This window comes from Tursiops truncatus, chromosome 8 (assembly GCF_011762595.2).
Source record: "Tursiops truncatus isolate mTurTru1 chromosome 8, mTurTru1.mat.Y, whole genome shotgun sequence".
Classification (NCBI taxonomy): Eukaryota; Metazoa; Chordata; class Mammalia; order Artiodactyla; family Delphinidae; genus Tursiops; species Tursiops truncatus.
Window position 1 is genome coordinate 40,182,924 of NC_047041.1, and position 22,610 is coordinate 40,205,533.

Here is a 22,610-nt window from a genome sequence, read left to right on the forward strand (position 1 = left end):
CCCTCCACTGGAATGCTGTCCCTCCCCTACCTGTTATCACACGTCTAATTCCTACTTTTTTTTTTTTTAACATTGAAATATAGTTGATTTACAGTGACGTGTTAGCTTCAGGTGTACAGCAAAGTTATTCAGTTCTATATATATATATATATATATATATATATATATATATATATATTCTTTTTCAGATTCTTTTCCATTATAGGTTATTACAAGATATTGAATATAGCGCCCTGTGCTATACAGTAGGTGCTTATTGTTTATTTTACATATAGTATTGTTATCTGTTAATCCCATACTCCTAATATATACCCTCCACCTTGCCCCTTTGATAACCATAAGTTTGTTTTCTATGACTGAGAGTCAATTTCTGTTTTGTAAATAAGTTCGTTCATATAATTTGTGTTTGGATTCCACATGTAGGTGATATCATACGATACTTAGTGCAGCCACCGTGGAGAACAGTATGGAGGTTCCTTAAAAAACTAAAAATAGAGTTACCGTATGATCCAGCAATCCCACTCCTGGCCGTATATCCAGAAAAGACAAAAACTCTAATCTGAAAAGACACACGCACCCCAGTGTTCACTGCAGCACTATTTACAATGTGCAAGACATGGCGGGCAGTAAATATTTTGTCCAATGAGTGAATGAACGAATGCATGCATGCCAGGATGGTAATCCAGGCCACCTCTGAAAGCTCAGGACTGGGGAGGGCACCCTCCGAACCGCACTCACCGTTACAGGTGCAGCGCACGTTCCTGTAGAAACGCGGGCACACGAAGCTGATGCGAGCTGTGCTGTAGGTCATGAGCGCGTGGGAATCCAGCGACAAGCCTTGCTCGCAGTGCTGCTCCTGGCAATCCAGCCCGGAGCAGTTCTTCTCCAGGATGGCTGAGATGCGCATGACGTTCTCCAGATGTCTCCTGGCATTGGACAGCTTCTGGATCAGGTAGGCCGGCTTGTAGAACTCACTGTTGGGCGTCTCCACCGCGAACAGCATGTCCAGCTCATGGGTGCCCGCCACGGGCTGGATGCTGATGATATGCAGGCTGTCCTGCTTCTGGGTGAGGACCGCGTTCCGCAGGGTGCGCCGGAACCCGTGCATGTGCAGCCCCACAAAGTCCTCGGGGGATACGTTCTCGAAGCGGATGGTGACGGTGTTCTGCAGCATCTCGTGCACCAGCTGCTCCACATGCACGACCACGTCGATGGGCACCTGGAAACGGCCATCACTCACTGACACGTTCAGGATGTACTTCCCGCTGTCCAGGCCTCCTAGGGCGATGATTTTCCCATCATGACTGTTCACCTTGAACAAGCTTTTCTGCTCCGATTTCAGGGCGAATGTGAGGACATCATACACATCTTGATCTGTGGCATGGATCTTCCCAATGACCCCACCAGGAAAGTCGTCCTCCATGGTGACGATGAAAATTTCCAGGGGGATGGCTGTGGGCTTGTGGATGCTTTCCTCGATGACCCGCACGCGGATGTAGGAGTGAGAAACTTGCTGAGGTTTGCCTGAGTCTTTTGCCTAAAACAACCAAGAGGGAGAAAGCCAAGGAAGTAAGAAAAAAAACATAATAATTAAAAAAAGATCAACAAAACTCTGAAGATGTCTGTTCCTTTAACCATGTTTGCTTCTTCCTCCATCCCCTGCCACTATTCTGCAAAATGTTGAGGATGTGCATTTAAGTAAGAGGAGTGATTTATCACCTGGGGTCCCCATATGTACACTCTGTTATGGACAATAAAATGTGTCAACACAATAAAGCCATGGGGGTGAATTGGGAGGGAGAACAGAGGGTGCTATAGGATCCAGCATGCCCACAACAGGCTGGCCTTGTTTTAATTTTGGACAGAAGCCACAGGGGAACCCCATAAAGTGGCATTCCCACTTGTAGGAGAAATCTTTGTTCTCTTTGGCTTCTTTGCTTTTGATTGGACCAGACAGCACTTTTCTGCACATTTAAGAAACAATGTTATTTTAAGTGAGAAGTACACAATATCAGGGTTTAGAATAAAAGATGGTACACTGAAGGGCAAAATAGGTAGCCTGAAAAAACCCATTTTGACTTCCTTCTTTACATAAGAATTGACAGAACCACTACCCTGAAACAGATCATTACTGAGAACCTGCCATGTGCAATGTGAAGGTAGTCAGTGCTGTAGGACTTCTGAGAAGGGCAGATTCTCAGGGGCTGGGTCCCCAGGGCGGGTATCTCGAGATGTGGGCCTGCAAAGGACCTTGCAGGCCAGGTACCGTCTGAGGAGACGTGTCCTTGTATGTAGAAGGCAGTAGAAAAGCACAGGCTTGCTCATCACAGAGACCTGAGTTTGAATCTTGGCTCTGCCTCTATGTGTCTGGCCTGGAGTAAGTCACTTAACTTCTTCGAGCTTCAATTTCTGTATCTTTAATTTGAATAAAATAGTCATATCTACCTCACAGGATTCTTGTACTGTGGGGATTAACAGACACAGTGATTGCAACGTACTTAGCACAGGCTTGACTCACAGAAGTACTTAGTATGTGAGAGTTAATGTAATGTTGTCATTTTTATTATTACCATCACCATATGCTTTTAAAAATGAATTATATGAACCGGAGATGCTGAAATGGAATATTCGTGTAAGAAGAGATAAATTTAGCAAATTAGGTTGAACTTGAAGTGAAACTGTGTATGGCCTCAAAAGACAGTGATGGGGCTTCCCTGGTGGCGCAGTGGTTGAGAGTCCGCCTGCCGATGCAGGGGACGCGGGTTCGTGCCCCGGTCCGGGAGGATCCCACATGCCGCGGAGCGGCTGGGCCCGTGAGCCATGGCCGCTGAGCCTGCGCGTCCGGAGCCTGTGCTCCGCAACGGGAGAGGCCACAACAGTGAGAGACCCGCGTACCGAAAAAAAAAAAAAGACAGTGATGAGTTTGGACTCTATAGGCCAGAGGTTGCCCACTCAGATGTTGAAAACCAGAAGGGTGACAGAAAGGCATGAAGCCACTGGGTGTAAGGCGGCGGACTCATGGGCTTGTGGCCTGAGAAGGACTGCACAGTCGTGTCTGCCTAAAGTCTGAAAGAGTCAGAATTCACAAGTTTTCAGGCACTAGGGAGCTCAGACGGATTTAGTCTAGGGGTTGGCACACTTTTTCTGTAAAGGGCTAGATAAGAAATAGTTTAGGCTTTGGGGTTATACGATCTCTATCAACTACTCAACTATCATTCCAGCAGAGAAGAAGCCCAGAGCATATGTAAATGAATCGGTGAGGCTGTGTTCTAATAAAACTTTACTTATAAAAAACAGGCTGAGGACAGGATGTGGTTCAGGGGCTATTATAGTCTGTTGACCTCTGGTTTAGTGGAATGACATAATCAAAGTGGACTGATATAATCAAAGTGGAATGATTAGCCTGGAGGGGTGTAGGGATAGATCAGAAAAGAATGAGGCGGAAGCCAGAGGAACACCCGGGAGGCTTCTGCAATAGTATGAGTATCGGGCGATATAGAATAAAGTGGGGTGATGGCAAAGGGAACATATCTGATGCACACGGGGACCTTATGAAGGCAGAAACGTGCGACTTGGTGGTAGTTTAATATAAGGGACTAGTAGGAGGAAGCTCTCCTACTAGTTTTTAGGTTTACTAGTTTTGGTGTTTACAAAGTCTGAGTTATGAAATATGCTCTCTAACAACCAGAGAAGGTATGCAAAGAACTGTACTAGCTTCTGTGAGAAGGCACTAAAACTCTCTCCTTGCCCTTGAGGACCTATACTGTGATATAAAATCATTCACATAATATTGTTGGACGCGTGGGTGGCAACTGAAGAGTTTATCAATGTGCTTGGACCCAAAAGTCATTAATTTGGAAGGTTTCGTGGAGTAGAGTAAGCCATAGTTTATCCAGAGAAATAAGGTACACAATGAAATGCTACATAAAGAATGGCTATTGTTGTTATTGCCACCATCAATAATGAGTTTAGGTTGCCCTCTGTGCCAACTGTGGGTAAAAAAAGTCACTCAATTTCACTGATGGGACCCACATCTTGGTACTGGCAAAATTTGCACCCAGTGAATTTTTGGTGCTCTCTCTTTCCTGCTCCTACCCACACCCTTCCCATAACTGCCACTTTTGCCTCTTTGTCTCACTTCATTTTACACCATGACCTTGAAGAAGCTGAAATGTTGGGAGGCCATTGCCATCTGAATCCCTGTTCCCCTCCCATCTCACTGGGGAAACGTACCAAGTTGAGGTCTCTTCAAAAGCAGAGGCCATGAAATAGCTCAATCACATTAGGACAAGGATTGGTTCCTTCCCCACTCGGGTTGACCTGGGAAACACTTCTCAGTACCAAGCAGCAAGGCTTGACAAATGAGTTGTCTTTGGGGCTCGACTAGAACCCCAGGAATTTTCAGAATGCAGATTTAAGCCCAGTGACCATCAGCCCGGCACACCCTACGGGAACGTCCCACTTCAACAATGATGCTTCCTTTCCTTCCTGTTCAACTTCACATACAGAGGCCACTTTTATTGGTGTGAAATTGAATTTGAAATTAAAATGAGTAATGATTTATGTTGACTTGCTTGACAAAGAAAACCCAACCAACGGGCCCAGCAACCAGCACGAGAGAAAGCTGGCCCGATGCGGCCAGAGGATGAGGCTGTACCTGGACACACAGCACATACTCTGGAGACTCCATGTGCTGGAAGACCACGGCTGAGCGCAGGATCCCATCCGAGTCCAACACGAACGCCTCCTCTTCGTTTCCCGACAAAATAGAGAAGGAGAAGGGAGGCCCATTGTGAAAGGAGTCTCTGTCTGTCACCACGAGCTGCAAAATGCTGGTGCCTACTGGCTTATTTTCCTGCATAAGAGAGTATATTAAAAGGGAAGATAAAATTACACCTCTCTTCACATTTAAAAAGAAAACCCATCATTACCAGCTGAGAGTGCTGTGCTAGAAACAGGGCTTTTTGCGGAAGGGATTCCCTGTGATGTTATCTTGTCTTCTGAAAATGTGCTGGCCTCTGTGAGTGTCATGTTTCCCATCCTTCGCTGCCACTCCACAGCTGCCCTGTGAGACAGTGAGCTGCACGTGAAAACACGAGGACTTGGCTTTGAATGGGTTTGCAGGTTCCAAGGATGCTGCTGGTTATACCTTGTCCTCGAAAGGCTGGAACTGCCCTGAGTTCACCCGAACGGCTCCAGAGATACACGGTGCTCATCAGCCTTCATGACAATGTCAGAAATCCTTTCGGGCCAAGAAAACATCAACCTTTCAGGATGGGAAAGCACTTCGTCACACTTACCACAGCACAGTTATGCGGAGGCCCAACATGGTGACACAAAGTCACAATACCGGACTCTTTAGGGGGACATCCTGGCAACTTCCCAGGAAAAATACAAAGGCGGGTGTCAGGTGAAAAACAGGGCTTTTCACCCCAGCCATCAGAACACAGTTTTGCTATTTCTTAAGGGAAGGGAAACGGGATGGGATGGATATTCCTCAGTTAGCGAATGAAGAGAAAAGGAATCTGTAAGTTTCGGAAGTCCGGATGTCATTATGCCAACAGGATTTTGCAGAAACTCTGCCTTCTACTCCAGATGGAAACACAAAGGCTCCTAGTTACTCCTTCTTGGGCCCAAGGTTGTCCTTACTTTGAAAACACCAAATTGAACTCTTCGGTAGCTCAGGCACTGGTTTCCTTGCTCTGCTCTGTTTAGACTTCAGCATTCCCACAGCTCGGGCCTGAAGTCATTTTCATTCGTTCAGGCCTTCTGATGACATTGACTTTGGATTAACTGAGTTTGGGTCCCAGAGATGGAGACAATGATACCCTGCATGACAGCAGTCACGGGCGGGGCGGGCGCACTCATGTGTTAGGCGCTGAATTAGTCTTATGAGAACCATGTGTTGGAAAAAGAAAATCATTCTGGGGTGAACAATGGGAGGAGCATTTTTTTTGCAGGAGAAAAGAACCTCAGATACTTCTCATGTTGCTTCTCCTCTCAAGTGGCCTTTTGGTTATCAGGAACTAGACACCGTCTCCCGCTGGAATAAGTTGTGGAAACGTCCCAGCCCAGTGTAGATTTATTAGTGCAAGCTGACAGTATCCTCAGCCCCACACAACACAGAAGATTTATTGATTTGTTTGCTCTCTCTATAAAAGCCATTTCCTCCATACAAGAGAGAGGGTAAGAGGATGTGTGCCTGAGGGGTCGCATCCGAGGAAGGAGGGTGAAAGAGAACACAGACGGGCCCAGTGTTGCAGACAAGAAGCCACGGTCCCCGCTCGTGGGCTCAGAGTCTCTGTTCTCTCCCTGCTGACTTCCTGGAGCGCGTGTGAGAACAGTCTGTCAAGCTGATCGACGCGTGTCATAAAACTGACCTTGAGTAGCCAGAGCCCATTTGGCGCTGGGCTAGTGAGCGGAGGCAGGGGAGGGGGGGCAGAGAGCAGCATCGTGGGGACAGGTGGGGAGCAGAGCCATGGAGGGAAGCGGCAGTAGGGGAAGGGGCAGAGCCTGGGGGGGAGCTCTGTGGAAGCTGGAGAGGGGCAGGAATGCACAGCTGCTGGAATGAGCATCAGAGAGGAGAGGAAACCAAAATACCGCTGGGGAAGGAATCGGGTTTCGCTGAGAAAGGGGTAGGAAGGGAGCAGAGAGCTGCTCAGCCTGATTCTGGGGGGCTCAGTGGTGTGGGGAGCTGGGGGCCTATAGATGGCCAGACTCAAAGTCTTGAATGTTGTTCCAAAGGCGCCCCTCAAGATGGGCAGGTGATTCTGAGGCTGATTTCCTAAAGTATCCATGGTCCCCACAAGACACATATATCCATCCCTGTCTCCTGGAAGTCCTCCATGCTGACAGTATTCCTGGACTGGATTTCCTGATCCTCTTGAAGTCGGACTTTCAGCTTCTAGAAATACTGGGAAATGGACGTAGCTTGGCGCTTAGTACCGTGCTCACGAGATATCTTTTGAATTAAAAAAAAAAAAATAGCTGGGAAGAAAAGTCGTTCTCTCTGAGAGCAGAACACCAGCAGTAAGTCACTCTCTCCTGCAGTCTAATTTTAGAGAGCAAGTGGGTTTAAACTGCTAAACAAACTGCTTATGGAAGACTGATTTTTTTTTTTTTTTTTTTTGCGGTACGCGGGCCTCTCACTGTTGAGGCCTCTCCCGTTGCAGAGCACAGGCTCCAGACGCACAGGCTCAGTGGCCATGGCTCACGGGCCCAGCCGCTCCGCGGCATGTGGGATCTTCCCGGACCGGGGCACGAACCCGTGTCCTCTGCATGGGCAGGCGGACTCTCAACGACTGCACCACCAGGGAAGCCCTGGAAGACTGATTTTAATGAGGAGCAGCTCTAGCCTGATGGCCAATCTCCCTTTGACAAACAAGATGGTTCGTATCAACCTCCCTCCCCTGCTAGAATAGCACAAAGTGGCTTAAAGGCAGCCTGTCACTGTGGGAAGAGAATAGTCTTTTCAGAAGACAGACCCGAGTTCAAATGCTGACTCTATCACCTAACGGTTTCATGATCTTGGTTGAGCTACTTAACCTCTCAGATCCTTACCTCCTTCACTATAAAGTGAGGGTGGTCGTGAGGACAGACCGTGTACGGAGAGCACCTGACACTTGAAAGAACCCCATTGGCCGTAGCACTGATCGACGTTTTATGAATCAGTTGCAGTAGAAGAATCAGGCTCTTTTCATACTAGCCCTATGATGGGATGAGTTGATATTAGGTAAAAACAAGAGTAAACCAAGATGAGTAACTAACAGCGGAGGAAGGAGGATGAGTGCATAAGGACAAGAGCCTGGGAGGCCAGATTTGCTCACCTGGATCACAGCGGTATAGTTAGCAGGTGTAAATACGGGGCTGTTGTCGTTTACATCAGAAATATCAATGTTGACAGTGGCAGTTGAAGACATCGCAGGAATGCCGCTGTCTACTGCCTGGATGAGCAGGGAGTATCCAGACACCTGCCAAAGCACAAAGGGCCGACAGTGAAGGATCACAGCGCTTGCTTCCTTCTGGGCTCGCTCAGGCGCTGCAGGCTTGCAGTGCTTTGCGGAAGATGAGCCATCTTCACGTTGAGTCTCTAGACCGGGGTTTTTCAACCTCGGCACCAACTGGCCTTTGGGGCCAGATAATTCTTAGTTGTCGGGGGCGGACCTGTGCGTTGCAGGGTGTTTAGCAGCGTCCCTGGTCTCTACTCACTAGAAGTCAATATTGCCTCTGCCTGCTTGTCACAACCAAAAATGTCTCCAAATATTGCCAGATGTCCCCTGGGGGTAAAATCAGCCCAGGTTAGAACCACAGCTCTTGGCCGTCGTTCAAACTATAACAGTTGTCACAACCGATCTGTCCTAAGTATGACTTTTCATACTTTGGGAGTATATTACGGGCTTCTATTACCCAGTGAAGTCTTTCTACGTTTAAGCGTCACGCCTATGGCATCTTTTTCCATATTTAAATTTCACTTTGAAGACATATTTTTGGTCCAAAAAGGCAGTGTTTAGAAACTTAGTTTAACCTCGGGCAGAGGAATCTGCTGGACCATTCTTTCTGACCTAGATACCTTCAGGTTATCCTTTTGTATCTGCTCACTTAGGGTCCATGCTGTTCATGAAACCAGGACCACAGGATCCCGACGCTGAATATACTTTTCTGCTTTCTTGCTTTGGAAGGACCAAAATTCAAACCATCTAGAAAGCCAGGTTTTTGCTTTTTCTTTAAAGCCTCCAAAAATAAGAAAATACCAGCATCTACTGGCAACAAATTCTTTCTAAGGTCTAATGAAAATACTTCCTGCTGCATTTTAGTCCATCCCTATTTACTCCCATTATTCAATGTGTGTTTTTTTGTTGTCGTTGTTCGTTTGTTTCTTTTTTTTTTTTGGCTGCACCTCGAGGCTGATGGGATCTTAGTTCACCGATCAGGGATCAAACCCAGGCTACGGCAGTGAAAACGCAGAGTCCTAACTACTGAACCACCAGGGAATTCCCACTCGCGTTATTTAGAATGGAGAACCTTCCCACTTATACTCATGGAGTCTGGCCTGATTTCAGTGAAGGGGTGGGTGTGGATGGGAAGGGAGCAGGCCTAAACTAGCTTACCCGTTCCCGGTCCAATTTCTTTTTAACCTTCACAAGTCCCGAGACAGGATCCACAGCAAATTCACTGTCTCGATCTCCATTCACAATGGAAAATCGAATCTGTCCATTGGGCTGGCTGTCTGCATCTTCTGCTATTAGCTTCACGGGACACAAGCAAAACAAAGCAAAGACATGACACGACAGACAGAGAAAAGGTTTATTCTTAGGGTCCCAGGTCTGTACAAATGGGCACAACTCTGAGAGTTTTCTTAGGCGTTCTACTCACCAATGCCAGGGGAAGAGATTTGGGGTTGGCCGAAGGAGGAAAGCACCATTACTAGAGCTGCCGTTTTATTTATGTTCATTTTTATCTGCCTACAGCCTGATGCTTGCTAGGCCTGATTTTCCTCAGGCCTTGAGCCAGTGAGGATAGACCCAACACTAACTGATAGGGATACTTCGGGGGTTCTTTCCCAATTCGGCAAAACAATGGTCTCTGCCACTGAGTCAGGTATTTTCTAAATGTATGCATTCCCATGTTAAGGAAGTCCAAGAAAATTCCCTTTCCCACATGGCAAACACACAGCCCCACTGTCTGCTGCTCCACATTGGTGATGTTGGGATTTATATGTATGGAAATAGTCTTGTAATCGTTTCAGGCCCCAGGAGAAATGGCCTGGGAAGTCTACCTTGGATGTGTAAAGAATGAACAGCTGGTGCTGCAGGAGCCAGATATGAGGGTGGGTGGAAGGGACCTCTCCCACCTAGGGGTAATGAGGGTGTTGAGGACGGGACTGACTCACTGTTCCCAAATGTAATTTCTATGTCTAAGAGAACCTGTGTCCTCCTAATACATAGCTTGCTCTTATTGGTATAGAAAAAATTCCTTCCAGAAAGAGCTCCTTTAAGAGTAACCAGTCAGTCTTAAGCTTGATCCCATTTGTAGCTGTCCTTCTGTATGTGTGTGTGTGTGTGTGTGTGTGTGTGTGTGTGTGTGTGTGTATGTGTGTATTTGGGGGGGTGGGTGGGAAGGATGTTCTTATTCTGTCCTTAGCCATCTACTAACTTGTCATCCAAGGTCACAAGCTAGTAGGAGCTATCATTAGAAATTCATTCCATGGTCTGTTTTGTTTCTCAAAAAAATACACTCCTGGGAGGAACGTGATGAGTGATCACTTACACCTTGATATAAATGAACTTTATCAGACCCTTTCTAACAGAATGTGGAGAAGGAGTAGTTGAAAGGCTGGTGTCTGACTAGAGTTCTTGGGGACCAAAGGACGCTGAAAAGAGGAAGTGCGAAGAGAATCCGAGATAGACTCTGCTCCCTTTTTTACTCTCTTGAGGATTATTAGTCCCAGGTGTCTGGACCACGCCCCTGGCACCTACCGAAATGACAGAGTCCCCGACCGAGGCGTCTTCACTTATGACGGCACTGTAGACATCCTGGCTGAACTCGGGAGGGTTGTCATTCACATCTGTGAGGTTGATGTTGACAGTGGCCATGGCACTGAGGGCGGGGGTGCCCCCATCTTTCGCTTCCACCACCAGGTAAAACTTTCTGCATAGTTCAAAGTCCAGGACCTCAGACACGGAGATACTCCCTTTGAAGGAAAATGGGGAGCTTTAGATTTGATTAGGAGAAACTCTGGTCAGCAGTCCCACAATCATGGTAATATTTGTAACATCATTTCCAGCCAAGAGTTTGAGATATTCAGGAATTGGTTTACTTAATACCCAGCTCAAAGCAACCCAGAGTCTGATTAACACTGTCAGTTAAAACATTGCTATCCATCAGACACAATGCTGAAGAAATCAGGTCTTTGCATGTTTCCGCAATAGCTTCTGAACTTCCCTCGGGCAGCCTGAAAATCTCTGGCATTATTCACTCTCAGGCAATTTGGGAGGAGGGACCGGAGCAAGCATCCCCTATGAGCATCTCCCCAGGATTCCTCAGGTGGACCCAGGCAGACTGAGAATGTGCCAAGATGCGTGGACGTGATTGCATGACCCCGTCCCTCATCAGTAAGTATATACTTGCAGACTTAACCTAACTCTTAAACTGAATTAACCACTAAGGTGCCTCCCCTACTTATAAGCCGCTTTTCTGAAACTTTTATGGCACAAAGAGGACGAAGACCTCAGAAAGTTCAGGATGTAGTGATGTGACGGAAAAGGAAACACTTGGGAATCTGTTACCAAATAGCAAGCGTGAGTTTAGTGTCTACAACTACAGAGCAGAGCTAATACCCATGGCACAGAGTTCTTAAATTAAGCAAGGAGAACAGGTGAAAGCAGCTAGGTGGGGGCACCTCCGCGAGGGGCTCCTTGAGTGTTCTTTCCTTCCCATCCTAGCCCTTTCTGGTGGGCGACCCAGTCCTGCCTCCTGCACTTGGTAGCTGGTCATTGTACCGTCTGCAGAGCAGTTCTCGAGGGCATTTACCTCTCTCTCCCACCTGGAAAACAGTCACTAGGACCGAGGTGAGTACATCACATCTGTTCTCTTTCCAGACAGGCAGCTTCTCAGGGAGCTAAGCCTGCCCTTCTACTTAAGGTGAGAAATAGAAGTCGTACCTAAAGCAAGAGCCTCTTTCTCTCCATAATTATGTTTTCTTAGCAATTACCACCCCTAGCGCTTTATTTCGCATCCCAGCCTCGTTATCCAGAGCCAGATTTAAACAGTACTCAACCATTTCCCCATGGTATTCATATACAATGGCCATAACTAGACATGCTAAGGCTAACACACATTTAAATGAGGAAAATCCCCATACATTTTAATTTGAAGTAATGCACTTAATAAACAGGGTTATTAAGTGGGAGAAGCTGCTGCTGCAATCCTTCCATTAACGTTTCCACCCTCCTATACTAAGGCAGGGACTACGTGTCCTGCAATTTTTGCACCCCCATGGCATAGCAGTGCTATATAGAGGTTAGAGCATGTATTCCAGAGTCAGGGAGATCTGACTTCAAATCCTGGATCCCTGCACCACCCACAACTTACTCACATTGGAAAAATTAACCTCTCTGAAGCCGATTTGCTCATACAGAAAATGGGAGAAATAACTAACGACTTAATAGGAATCTGGTGTATCTGCCACGTTACACGAACATTGCTAATTGCGATAGTTTCTTGCTCATATGTCTTGGATTATCCAACAGAAAACAGACCTCCTTTGCCCTCTTGCTCAACAAGTACATATTCCTTGAGTGATGACGGAATTATGTCCAGTGGCCAGAAGGTATGAGGGACTCACTTTTCTCATCTGTGAAATGGGCTGCCTTGCTTATTCACAGGGGGATAGGTAAACAAATAAGAATATCCACAAAAGAGCTTTGAAAATATTAATATAAACACTCTTTGAAAACGCAAGGGTGAGTATGTTTACATTTCAAAGAATTGCCAAACTTTTTTCTGAATTATCCTCTTCACTTACTCGAAACAGCCCTACTAGTTATTACTCCCCGAGGAAGAGAAAACCCTAGGGTTCTCTTTGTTCTCTTGGTTTCTTTCTAGACATCTCTTCCCCAGAAGATGCCACACCCTCCCGCAGAGTTTGAAAAGGGCGTGGTGAGAAATGGCAGTGTTCTGACTATGGGAGCAGTGAGTAGGAATCAAATACAATGCCCATTCCAGCCGGCCAAGTGCTGGGTTTAGAAGGCCTGAAGGTCACCGTGCAGATCACTCATTAACATCTGCCTTGGTAGGTGACCAGAGAGTGGCCACCTGAGCGTGGACAGTGGCAACTGGAGGCTAATCCCCAGGAGCTGTTCCAACACAGAAATATAGGACCCAAGTAACAAAAACAAGCAAACAGAAAAGAGAGAGAAACAAACAGACCCTGAGGCTCCATCTGCAAATACTATCTCCCCATCTTGAACCACATGACTGTTCCCGAGCTTGTCAATCTGAAAAATCCTGGAGCCAACCTAGGGGCCAAGTATTTGCCCAGTGAGCCCACAGCAAGGAGCTGAAACTTAGCAGGGGGCATCCTTGGAACAGAGTGTCAGAGGGCACTCTGGGGTTGGCATGCAGGTCCTGCTCTGAGAAGACTTGTTTCCACCGAGAAGGGCAGTTGATTAGAGGGTTAGGAGGAGAACCAGGGTATAGTGAAGGCTTAGATTCTAAGTTGGTTGCTGCTTACCCACCTGTCTTTGGGTTGATCCTAAATTTCCCTTGCTCGTTTCCAGACCGGATGAGGTACGTAATCTCGGCATTTGTGCCTATATCTTTGCTGGTGGCAAAAACAACAAGGACTTGGGTGCCAGGGGAGGTGTCCTCAGGCACCGTCACCAGGTAGTCCCTCCTCTCAAACACGGGGGGGTTGTCGTTAATGTCCAGGACGGTGATGGTGACAGTGGCCAGAGAGGACAGGGCCTGGCCGGGGCTCTGGTCGGTGGCCTGCACGCTGATGCTGTAGGAGGACTGTTGTTCTCGGTCCAGCGGCTGCTCCAGGATGATGATGCCAGACGAGCTGTCGATGGAGAAGAACCCGTCGGCCGAGTCGGCCAGGGAGTACACGACCTTCCTGTTGGTGCCTGTGGGAGACACGAGAGCGTGAGCGGAGAGGGACGCAGCCGGACGCTCTCTGCACTAGAAGACTGTGGCTTTGATGACTGTCTAACGGCCACACAAAGAAAAACGGTAACTATGGAAACCAATGGCTTTGGTCCTACGACGACTTCAGTTTATAACAAATATACAACTGAACCAAATGGTAAAGAAACGGAAAATATGGGTAAGAAATATCAGAAATAGTTGGATCTAAAGCAAAACGTTTTGCATGCATGTGTCACGTTGTTATGAGTCCTTCCTTCAATGTTTTCAAATAACTGACCAACTGTCTTGATCATGTTAGAGAAACTGACTTCAGTTCTTCTGGCTCGTGTGGCTTGGACAAGTTACAGTCTTTCTTACCTGCCTAGGCCACAAGGAAGATGAAAAACGCTTTGAAAACAGCGACGAACATATAACCTATTATTATTCAAGCCCTCAAGCAATTTCTTCATATCTTTATAACCTCCATCTGAAACTGTTATCCTGAGGATCGCTATGCGTCTCCTAATAAACAATCCAGCAACTTAATAAAAAAAGAAATAGTTGGATCTTCTCAATATATTAAAGAACACCATGCATCCTTAAGAGAAACTCTAAGATGCCAACAGGTATAAGCGTCAGGATGTGCCACAGAAAGAGAAAGACAAATTAATTAATTAACTCGACACATTTTTATCTAGACTCTATCAGGCACTATTCCAAAGACTAGAGATTCTCATAATGGACAAGAGACAAACATTTCCTGAGGGAAATTTTTACTTCCTGGTGAGAGTAAATAAGAAATGAACAAGAACAAAGAATCAGTAAAATACATGGTATGTTTGGGAATAAAAAGGGAGAAGAATGAAGCCATAATGGGGGGGAATCGTGAGTGCTGGGGGGAGAGGGAGTTTGGGAGCTGGGGAGAAGGGTGGTCCTTTTAATACAGGTGGTTGGAAGTTTGGCATTTGAGTGAAGACCCGAAGGAGGGAGGGAGGGAGTGAGCAGTGCAGAAATCTGAGGAAGAACGCCGTTGGTGGTAGTTGGGAAGCGCTGGAGGGCTCTGAGGAGGGGAGTCACACGGTATGAATTAGATATTAACAGGATGGCTCAGGCAGCTGGTTATGAACAGAACAGCAAGACAGGAAGCAGAGACCCACTGGCAGTCTCCTGCAGGAAGACAGGTGTGCAATAAGGGCATCTGGAATGGACGGTGGTGTTGGAAGGGGTGAGACGTGGTCGGGTTCCAGATGTACTCTGAACACGTGGGTGTGAGAAGTGAGGGGCCCTAAATGTATTCTGAACTTGGAGGTGGTGAGAATAGATGGCTTTCTCACCGTGGAGCTGGCAGGATGTGGGATGTGAACGAAAGAGAAGATCCCAGAATGACTCTTAGGTTTGGGCCCGAGCGACTGAAAAGAGGGAGTTACCATCAGTTGCCATGGAGAGGACTGACTGCGGGAAGACGATAGGATTTGGACGAAGATCACGGGCCCTGTTTAGCATCGATTAAGTGTGAGATGGACATTTTATATGTAAGTGGAGATTCAAGTAGGAAGTTAGCAGAGGAGGCTGGAGATCAGAGGAGGGGTCCAAACTGGAGTTACATTTTTGAGGGTCTTCAGCATTCAGAGAGCCAGCAGAGCCATAAGAATGGATGCGGTCATGGGCTTCCCTGGCGGCGCAGTGGTTGAGAGTCCGCCTGCCGATGCAGGGGACACAGGTTCGTGCCCGGGTCCGGGAAGATCCCACATGCCACGGAGCGGCTGGGCCCGTGAGCCATGGCCGCTGAGCCTGCGTGTCTGGAGCCTGTGCTCTGCAACGGGAGAGGCCACAACACTGAGAGGCCCGCGTACCGCACAAAAAAAAAAAAAAAAAAAAAAAGAATGGATGCGGTCGTAAGGGAATATAAAGGGAAAAAAGAAATACAGTGGCCAGTAAGCCTAGAGCACCCCATCAAAGGAGGGAGAGGATCTAGTCAGAGGGTGGTCTCCAGTTCCATGGCTTAAAGAAATGCACGTAGTTATCAAAATACCATTTTACCTTAATATATACTAAAGCTAAAACCTACCAACCAGGAAATGTTCATTAACAACCAACAAATCAATGAATGATGATTGGACCAACTTCCGATTCTGAAGATTGACTTAACTGTTTTCATCCGAGGAGCTCAGCACTTCAAAATGGTTTATAAACCTCAAATTCACTAGGAGTTACAGTTTATAAGAAAGAAAACATAACAACTTCATAGGCCGGAAAAGCATCATGTTGAGCCTAAACGCTCTTAATGAAGACAGTCATCAGTCATGACTTTAGCTATGACAACTACCTGAAAATGTCTTTTGTGAATCAGGGACCCCTAGAATATAAGCTCTTACAGGGAGGGCCTACGTACTGTCATTTTCTACTACATCATCTCACCATGGGGACAGGCCTTTGCCAGTAATAAGAGTTAAACATTTTACTCCCTCAATGTACAGTTTCCCTTAAGCCAAAATTCCAAGCAAACCAATAAAATCATGGAGGGAATGACAGAAATTGCATTATGTGGCTTTAACCAGAAGGTCAACATTGAGAGTTCGTTCATGGTTCCATTCCAGAGAGTCCATTTTTTCCAAAGTTTCATCATTTACTTCTATTTCTCTTTCAAAACAACCACCCTGTGATATATGAACATCAACCTCTGATTTTATTGGTGCTGGGATGAAAAACAAGAAGTCTTTGCTCTTTCCTTGCTGTCCCTTGAAATAAGGACCCAAAGCAGGTGTTTTAGGGATGCTTTCTGGCTACTTTCACAGGTGGCTGCAAGATTAAACTTTTCAACATAAATTCCTGGGGTGAATACACAGAGGATCGCAGAGGTGATCAAGCTTGCACCTGAAAAACAATAACCCTGCCTGGGTGTCGGAGCTGACTGTGTGCCCTGGAAGCCGCCTTGACTGACGGGATAGTGTCAGGACACCTCTCAAAGACACAAAAATGCATTTATGGAAACACATCAGTGATTGACGTAAATACACCACATGGGTTTTCAAATCACACACGTTCCCTGGGGATTTGACTCCCAGCCCCAGCATATGGAAGAGCACTCTTACCAACAATAAGATGGGGCAGGAAGTTCATGCAGGATCTTTCCTCTGAACATCTGCTGACAACACCCACTTCACTGACGCAGGGATTTCCCTGGGGCCACTAGCATATGTAGGTAAGCAGGAGCGACAAAGTCCTATTTTCAGATGTGCTCCTGGATAAGCTTCCTCTTCAGGCTTGAAGATCACGTAGGAGGAAGGCCATTTCTGACCCTGTTCTGAAAGCCATGGTGCTCCAACCCGCTGAGTTAGGAGAGGTAGGGGCTGGGTTTGCACACTGCCCCTCTCTGTGGCAGCAAGGCCCGAAGGGAAGGTGCTTTTCATGACCGCCTGTGTTTCCTTCACTGGGACAGATAGCTGAAATCTAATTAAAAATACTGCCTGTGTTCCCAGTCGGCAGATTTCTCTCCCAGCCCTATTCAGAGGCCCTCGGCTCTGCTCGGACCTCCAAGCAGGAGAGGCCGTGTTTTCAGAGCTTCCAGCTCAGCCGGCTAGCCCTGTTGTTGGAACCCTGCGTTTACAAGGCTGACACTGACCAGCCACACAAAGACCACGGCTCCCCTCTGGGTAGGTTCTGTTCCTTTAAAGCTTAGGGACAGGGAGTTTCTGCTGTATCACAGCAGAAAACCATCCCCAACAAGTTGTGGACCCAAACTCCCCCCACTCCCCGTATATTTTGCTTCTGACAGTATCTTGTGCATTCACACCAGGAGGAACAGGGAGATTTACGGTTTACCTCTCCTTTCTGTTACCAGTCAGACTTATATGAAAGTAAGACTAGAAAAGGTTGGGGCAGGGTGGGCACCCAAACCAACAAACCTGCTAAGTGGTATCTCTTGTGATTTGGTAGTTCTGAAGAAAAGAGCAGGATATATTTTTGGAATGTATCTAAACTCCAATTTAGACACAATTGCAACAGATTTCAGTGGTTTCTAGAAATCAAGTCAGATGCATAAATGTCAACGTGCAGGCAATACTTCTGTTGGAGCACTCGGGTCTTTTGCTGTATTACCAGGCAATGGGGGCTTTTTGTTAAATGAATGCAGGTTCCGTCACTAAAGTGGAAACTTTCTATCCAAGGGCGTTTGATAAATGCCATTCTTCAAATCACCAGCTTTTCGCTAAGTACCGGGCAGAAAAGATGAACCCGAGCAGAAGACTTGCTTGCTAATTGGTCTAATGCTCTCACTGCATGTCACGACGTGTTATATTAAGGTATAACATTAATCCATCATTTCGTGTCTGTGTTTTTAAGTACGTAATTCTCTTCTCCAATTTACACTTAATTTAATGAGGACGGAGCTACTCAGCTTCTCAAGATGCTGAAATGCCAGACTACCAAGAGAAGTATGATTTTCATCGCATGTGAAGTTTCTGCGCGTTAACTGTGGCACATGGAGCGGGCAGGCCTTCAGAGGATTAAAATCAAGTAAACAGAGAATGCTTAAAATCCCGATTTGCTCAAAGGAAGTAACAGGTAGTGGCATTTTGTGGAGTGGGGTGAGAGGAAAGAAATAGCATGTACAAATTCCCAGAGAGAAGGCTATGAAATCCTGGGGCGGGTGGGTTGCCAGGGGCATCTATATTCCCTCCCTTGGAAGATTTCTAAATGGAGGCTAGGTTCCTCTCAACTGGGCCAAATGAAAAGAGGGACTGTTTGGGGAGCATGGACTGTACAGAAAAGTCAAAGTTTTAAATGCTTAGGAATGAAGGCAGTGTGGTGCAGTCTTGGAAGACAGGAGATCTTGCTTGTAGCCCATGGGTTTCCCAAGTATACTCGTGTAGCTTAACCTCGTTGGGTCTCAGGTGTCTTCATTTTTAAAATGATAGAACCTAGTCCATTGAAGTGTAAGATGACCTTCCAGCACTGTAATTCATTTGCAAGTTAATTAATGGAGTTGGTTTCATTTTTATTTTCAAAGGGCTGACCCTCTCCTCCAACTGGCCATGAAGTTGCTGGACCTGGGCATAAATGGGCTGAGTCACCAAAGGAAAAGTCCACGTTCAACCCAGTGATGATGAGCTATTGGACTCTTCTGGATGGGATGAAAACTTAACACAGTAGCTTCATACCATTCAGTTACATGTTGAGAGTTCACACATATAGTTTACAGCAAGGCTTTTATACCTCAGTGAGAAATAACGCCCACTGCTAGGATCATCCCCAAGGATCTCACCTAGTGTCAGAAGAGCTCAGCTTGATATTTGAGATTGTTAGAATCAGTACCAACACCAAATGGCCAGAGCAGCCAACACAGCAAGGACACTGAGACTTTTTTTAACCTGGTCTTTAAAAATGTTTTCTCCCCTCCTTCTGAGATCAAGCTCCCCGGGCTTAAGGAACCTACAAGAGTTCTGCTCTTACTCAGGGGGTCTCATGATGGCTACTGCTTTGACTCTGTCAGGGCAGGGCCGTGTCTGTGACCTTCACACTCTATCCTCCAGTGCCTGCACAGGATCTGGCCTGTAGGCAGCACACAGAAAATGGGGGTTGTACTAAATTGCTGTAAACCGGCTTTTCTAAAGGGACTTGAATTTATACAGAATAGATATCTGGGGAAAAAGTAATTTGAAACAGTCTGAACAATCATACTCTAGAAACACTTTTAATTTTGGTTCTAATCCTGTGCTTTCATATCAGCTTGATTGATATACTGAGGTGTCATAATTTATGTACAATAACCTGAACACTTTGAAGTGTCTAGCTCATAAATTCTGAGAAATGTACATCTCCGTGGAACCACTCTCCGCATTAAGATACAGAGCATTGCAATTGCCCCTTACAGTTCCTTCATGTCCCGTGGCTGTCAGTCCCTCGATCCCATGACCTAGGCAATCTAATAAGTTGTTTTGAACCAACACTTTCTCCCGTCTTCATGAATGTCTATTTATCAGTGCTTGAAATCCCACAAGTACATTTAGATTTCAGTCTTTAGGACCCAGGCGTGGTGACTAAGACACATTCTTATTTAAGCTACAAGGATTACCTTTTGAAGAAAAATGCTAAACAAAGCTTTGGTTCTTGAATATGTCATTGCATTCCTTTGCACTAGCCTTATCCTTAAAATATAGTACTTTTGAGAAGCACAAGGGTTCTGTCTTTCTCACCGGAGACCCTGGCTATGACCCTCCCATTTGATAAGGATTTGTCAAGTGCCACTTGTTTGACTATTCCAGGCACCATGCTGAGGTGAAGTGGAGCCCAAAAGATGCTTCCTTAATTCTAGGAGCTTAGCAACCTGACAAGGAATTACGTAAACTATTAACTATGTATTAAAGTAATATCTTAGCTATCAGATCGTTTAGGGTTTCCTGCATGTCTTCCAATCCTACCTGAACTGGAATGTTGAGTTCTTTTGATTCTACCTCTGAGAGACCTCTTGAACGTCTGTGGCCGGGACTCACAGTCAGTCAGGCAAGGCTCCACCTTCTCTCACCTACACTGTTGCAAGAGACCCCTAACTGCAAACTCGGACTCCATCCCTTCCTGGCTAAATTTAACCAGAGTTAAGTTCCTAAAACGCTGGGTCCAGTCCTGCCCCACCTGCTCAAGAGAGTTACCGACTTCTCACTTCTTACAGCAAGAAGTAAAAACGATTGAGAATGGCTTTCCAGTCCTTTCCAGTCTGGTTCCAGCCCACACTCTCCAGGTCACTTCCTGCCCCACTTCCCTGTTGGGTGGTCTACTGCAGTCACTCCTGAAGACACACTCACATTTACTCTTGCAGGCCTCTGCTCATGCTTTCCCTTCTACTCAGAACATCCTCTTCCCCGCCTTCACTTGTCAAAATCCTACATATTCTTTGCAGGGTCTCCTCTGGGATAGCTTCCTTAACTTCCCCAGTTGCCCCCTTCCCTTTGCTTCCTTAACATCATTATTGCATTCTCATTAGTTATATTTATATCCTTTCTCCCACTAGATTAATGTATCATTTAGGCAGAAGGACCATGTCTGTTTTTTTCCTTTCCACTTTACTTTTCCCCCCAGTTTTACTGAGATATAATTGACATATAGCCCTGTATAAGTTTAAGGTGTACATAATGATGTGACTTACATATATCATGAAATGATTACCACAGTAAGTTTGGGAATAGCCACCCTCTCAGGTAGATCCGAAATTAAAAAAAACAATTTTTCTTCGTGATGAGAACTCACATAGGATTTGCTCTCTTAACAACTTTCATATATCACATACAGCAGTGTCCATTATACTTATCATGTTGTACCTTACATCCCTAGTACTTATTTATCTTATAACTATAACGGGAAGTTTGTACCTTTTGACTGCTTCCATCTGATACTCCCCACTCCCAGCCGCTGCTAAGGGACTGTGTCTTATTATCTTTGTATCCTGGTTCTGAGACCAGGGCCTGGCACACAACAGGAGAGAATGAATGTTGAACTGCAGAAGAAAGAGCCAGGGGACCACAGCAAGCGTATGATGAGCCTGCTAACACGATGAAGGTAGGGGTGGTGTGCACACTGCTGTTACATGTCCACCGCAAATGCATGGGCCAAAGAACTGAAGAGCCTCCAAACAGTGCGAAGTGGAGAAGTCAGAAATATTTAATACTAAAACTGTACATAAAACATTCATAGGGCTTCCCTGGTGGCGCAGTGGTTGAGAGTCCGCCTGCTGATGCAGGGGACACGGGTTCGTGCCCCGGTCTGGGAAGATCCCACATGCCGCGGAGCGGCTGGGCCCGTGAGCCATGGACGCTGAGCCTGCGCGTCCGGAGCCTGTGCTCCGCAATGGGAGAGGCCACAGCAGTGAGAGGTCCGCAAAAAAAAAAAAAAAAAAACCAACAACAACAAAACACATTCATAGATTATATACAAAGCTATTGCTAAATAGATGTTCTCATTTGTGAAATAAACTAGTAACTACACAATTTTCCAAGAATAAGGACTGGCTGAATAGAGCACAGCACATTCATATCACAGAATACTATATATATCATATCATTACGTAAAAGTGTAAAAGAGTATACAGTGACACAGAAATATGTTTGCAAGCCAGTGAAAAAAGGTTACAAAACAGTATCTAGTTTAGAAGCCCATTTCTGTAAAGAACAAGGTGGAAGGGACTTCTATCAAAAAGGTAACATTGCTTAGAATTGACTGTTTTTTTCTTTTTGTCTGTCCTTCCAGATTTTACACAGTGGACACAGATCATGTTTGTAATAAGTAAAAGAACTATTATAAGACTCATGTACATAGAAAATAATTCTTTAGTATCAATCTTAGAGAGTAGTCAAATTTTCAGGTTATTTTCCAGGCCAGTTTATTTCTCAACATACATACTACTTGAAATAATTGTAGAAAAAGGTATTTTTATAAGATTCTTTTTCTGGATCTTTCCATTCCTCATTTTAGTTTTTGCTCAGAAAGGCACTGACTTTACTTAGAAAATCACTTTTTTGGGGGTCAAAGTTCTTATTATAAAGTTATTTCAAGGGATACATTCTTAAAACTATTTAAGCAGTAGAAGAAAGTTGCTAGCCTCAAATTCTTCTCTCATTGTCTGGGAGGCAAATAAAATTCTATCACAGTGAAAGAGCTCAAACTGAACGTTCTTTTCTGTCTTTAAAATATGCCTTCCGATGATAGGAAATAAAGCAGAAAGTTGCCCTGAGGAGTTCCATGGAATTGCAATTACTTCTGAAGTCAGAAATGACTTTTAAATAGACTCTCTAATTATGTCTGCTTTAAGTGCCTTTTAAAAGTTTTTCATTGGGTGATAACTAATCCTGACACATTCCCACATGCAAAATACCAACTCTGGGGTTCAGTAGTCCCTTTTGACTCTTTTTGAATAGTCAAAAAAAAAAAAAAAAAGACAGAAGGCGGCACCAGCCACAGAGTAAGGGAGATCCTGACTGTACCAGAAACTTCTT

At 45.7% G+C, this 22,610-nt stretch overlaps 1 protein-coding gene across 2 annotated transcripts in view; it reads right to left on the minus strand.

The window, feature by feature from the left end:
- The window catches only part of FAT3 (FAT atypical cadherin 3), a 560,923-nt gene that overhangs the window by 44,368 nt on the left and 493,945 nt on the right, over nucleotides 1-22,610 (minus strand). For both annotated transcript variants that reach the window (XM_073808321.1, XM_033862147.2), the window contains exons 13-18: nucleotides 13,232-13,625; nucleotides 10,476-10,686; nucleotides 9,108-9,245; nucleotides 7,827-7,970; nucleotides 4,658-4,855; nucleotides 739-1,537 (exon numbers count right to left, since the gene is read on the minus strand). In XM_073808321.1, coding sequence (XP_073664422.1) covers nucleotides 739-1,537; nucleotides 4,658-4,855; nucleotides 7,827-7,970; nucleotides 9,108-9,245; nucleotides 10,476-10,686; nucleotides 13,232-13,625 — 1,884 coding nt within the window. The remainder of the gene's footprint in view (nucleotides 1-738; nucleotides 1,538-4,657; nucleotides 4,856-7,826; nucleotides 7,971-9,107; nucleotides 9,246-10,475; nucleotides 10,687-13,231; nucleotides 13,626-22,610) is intronic.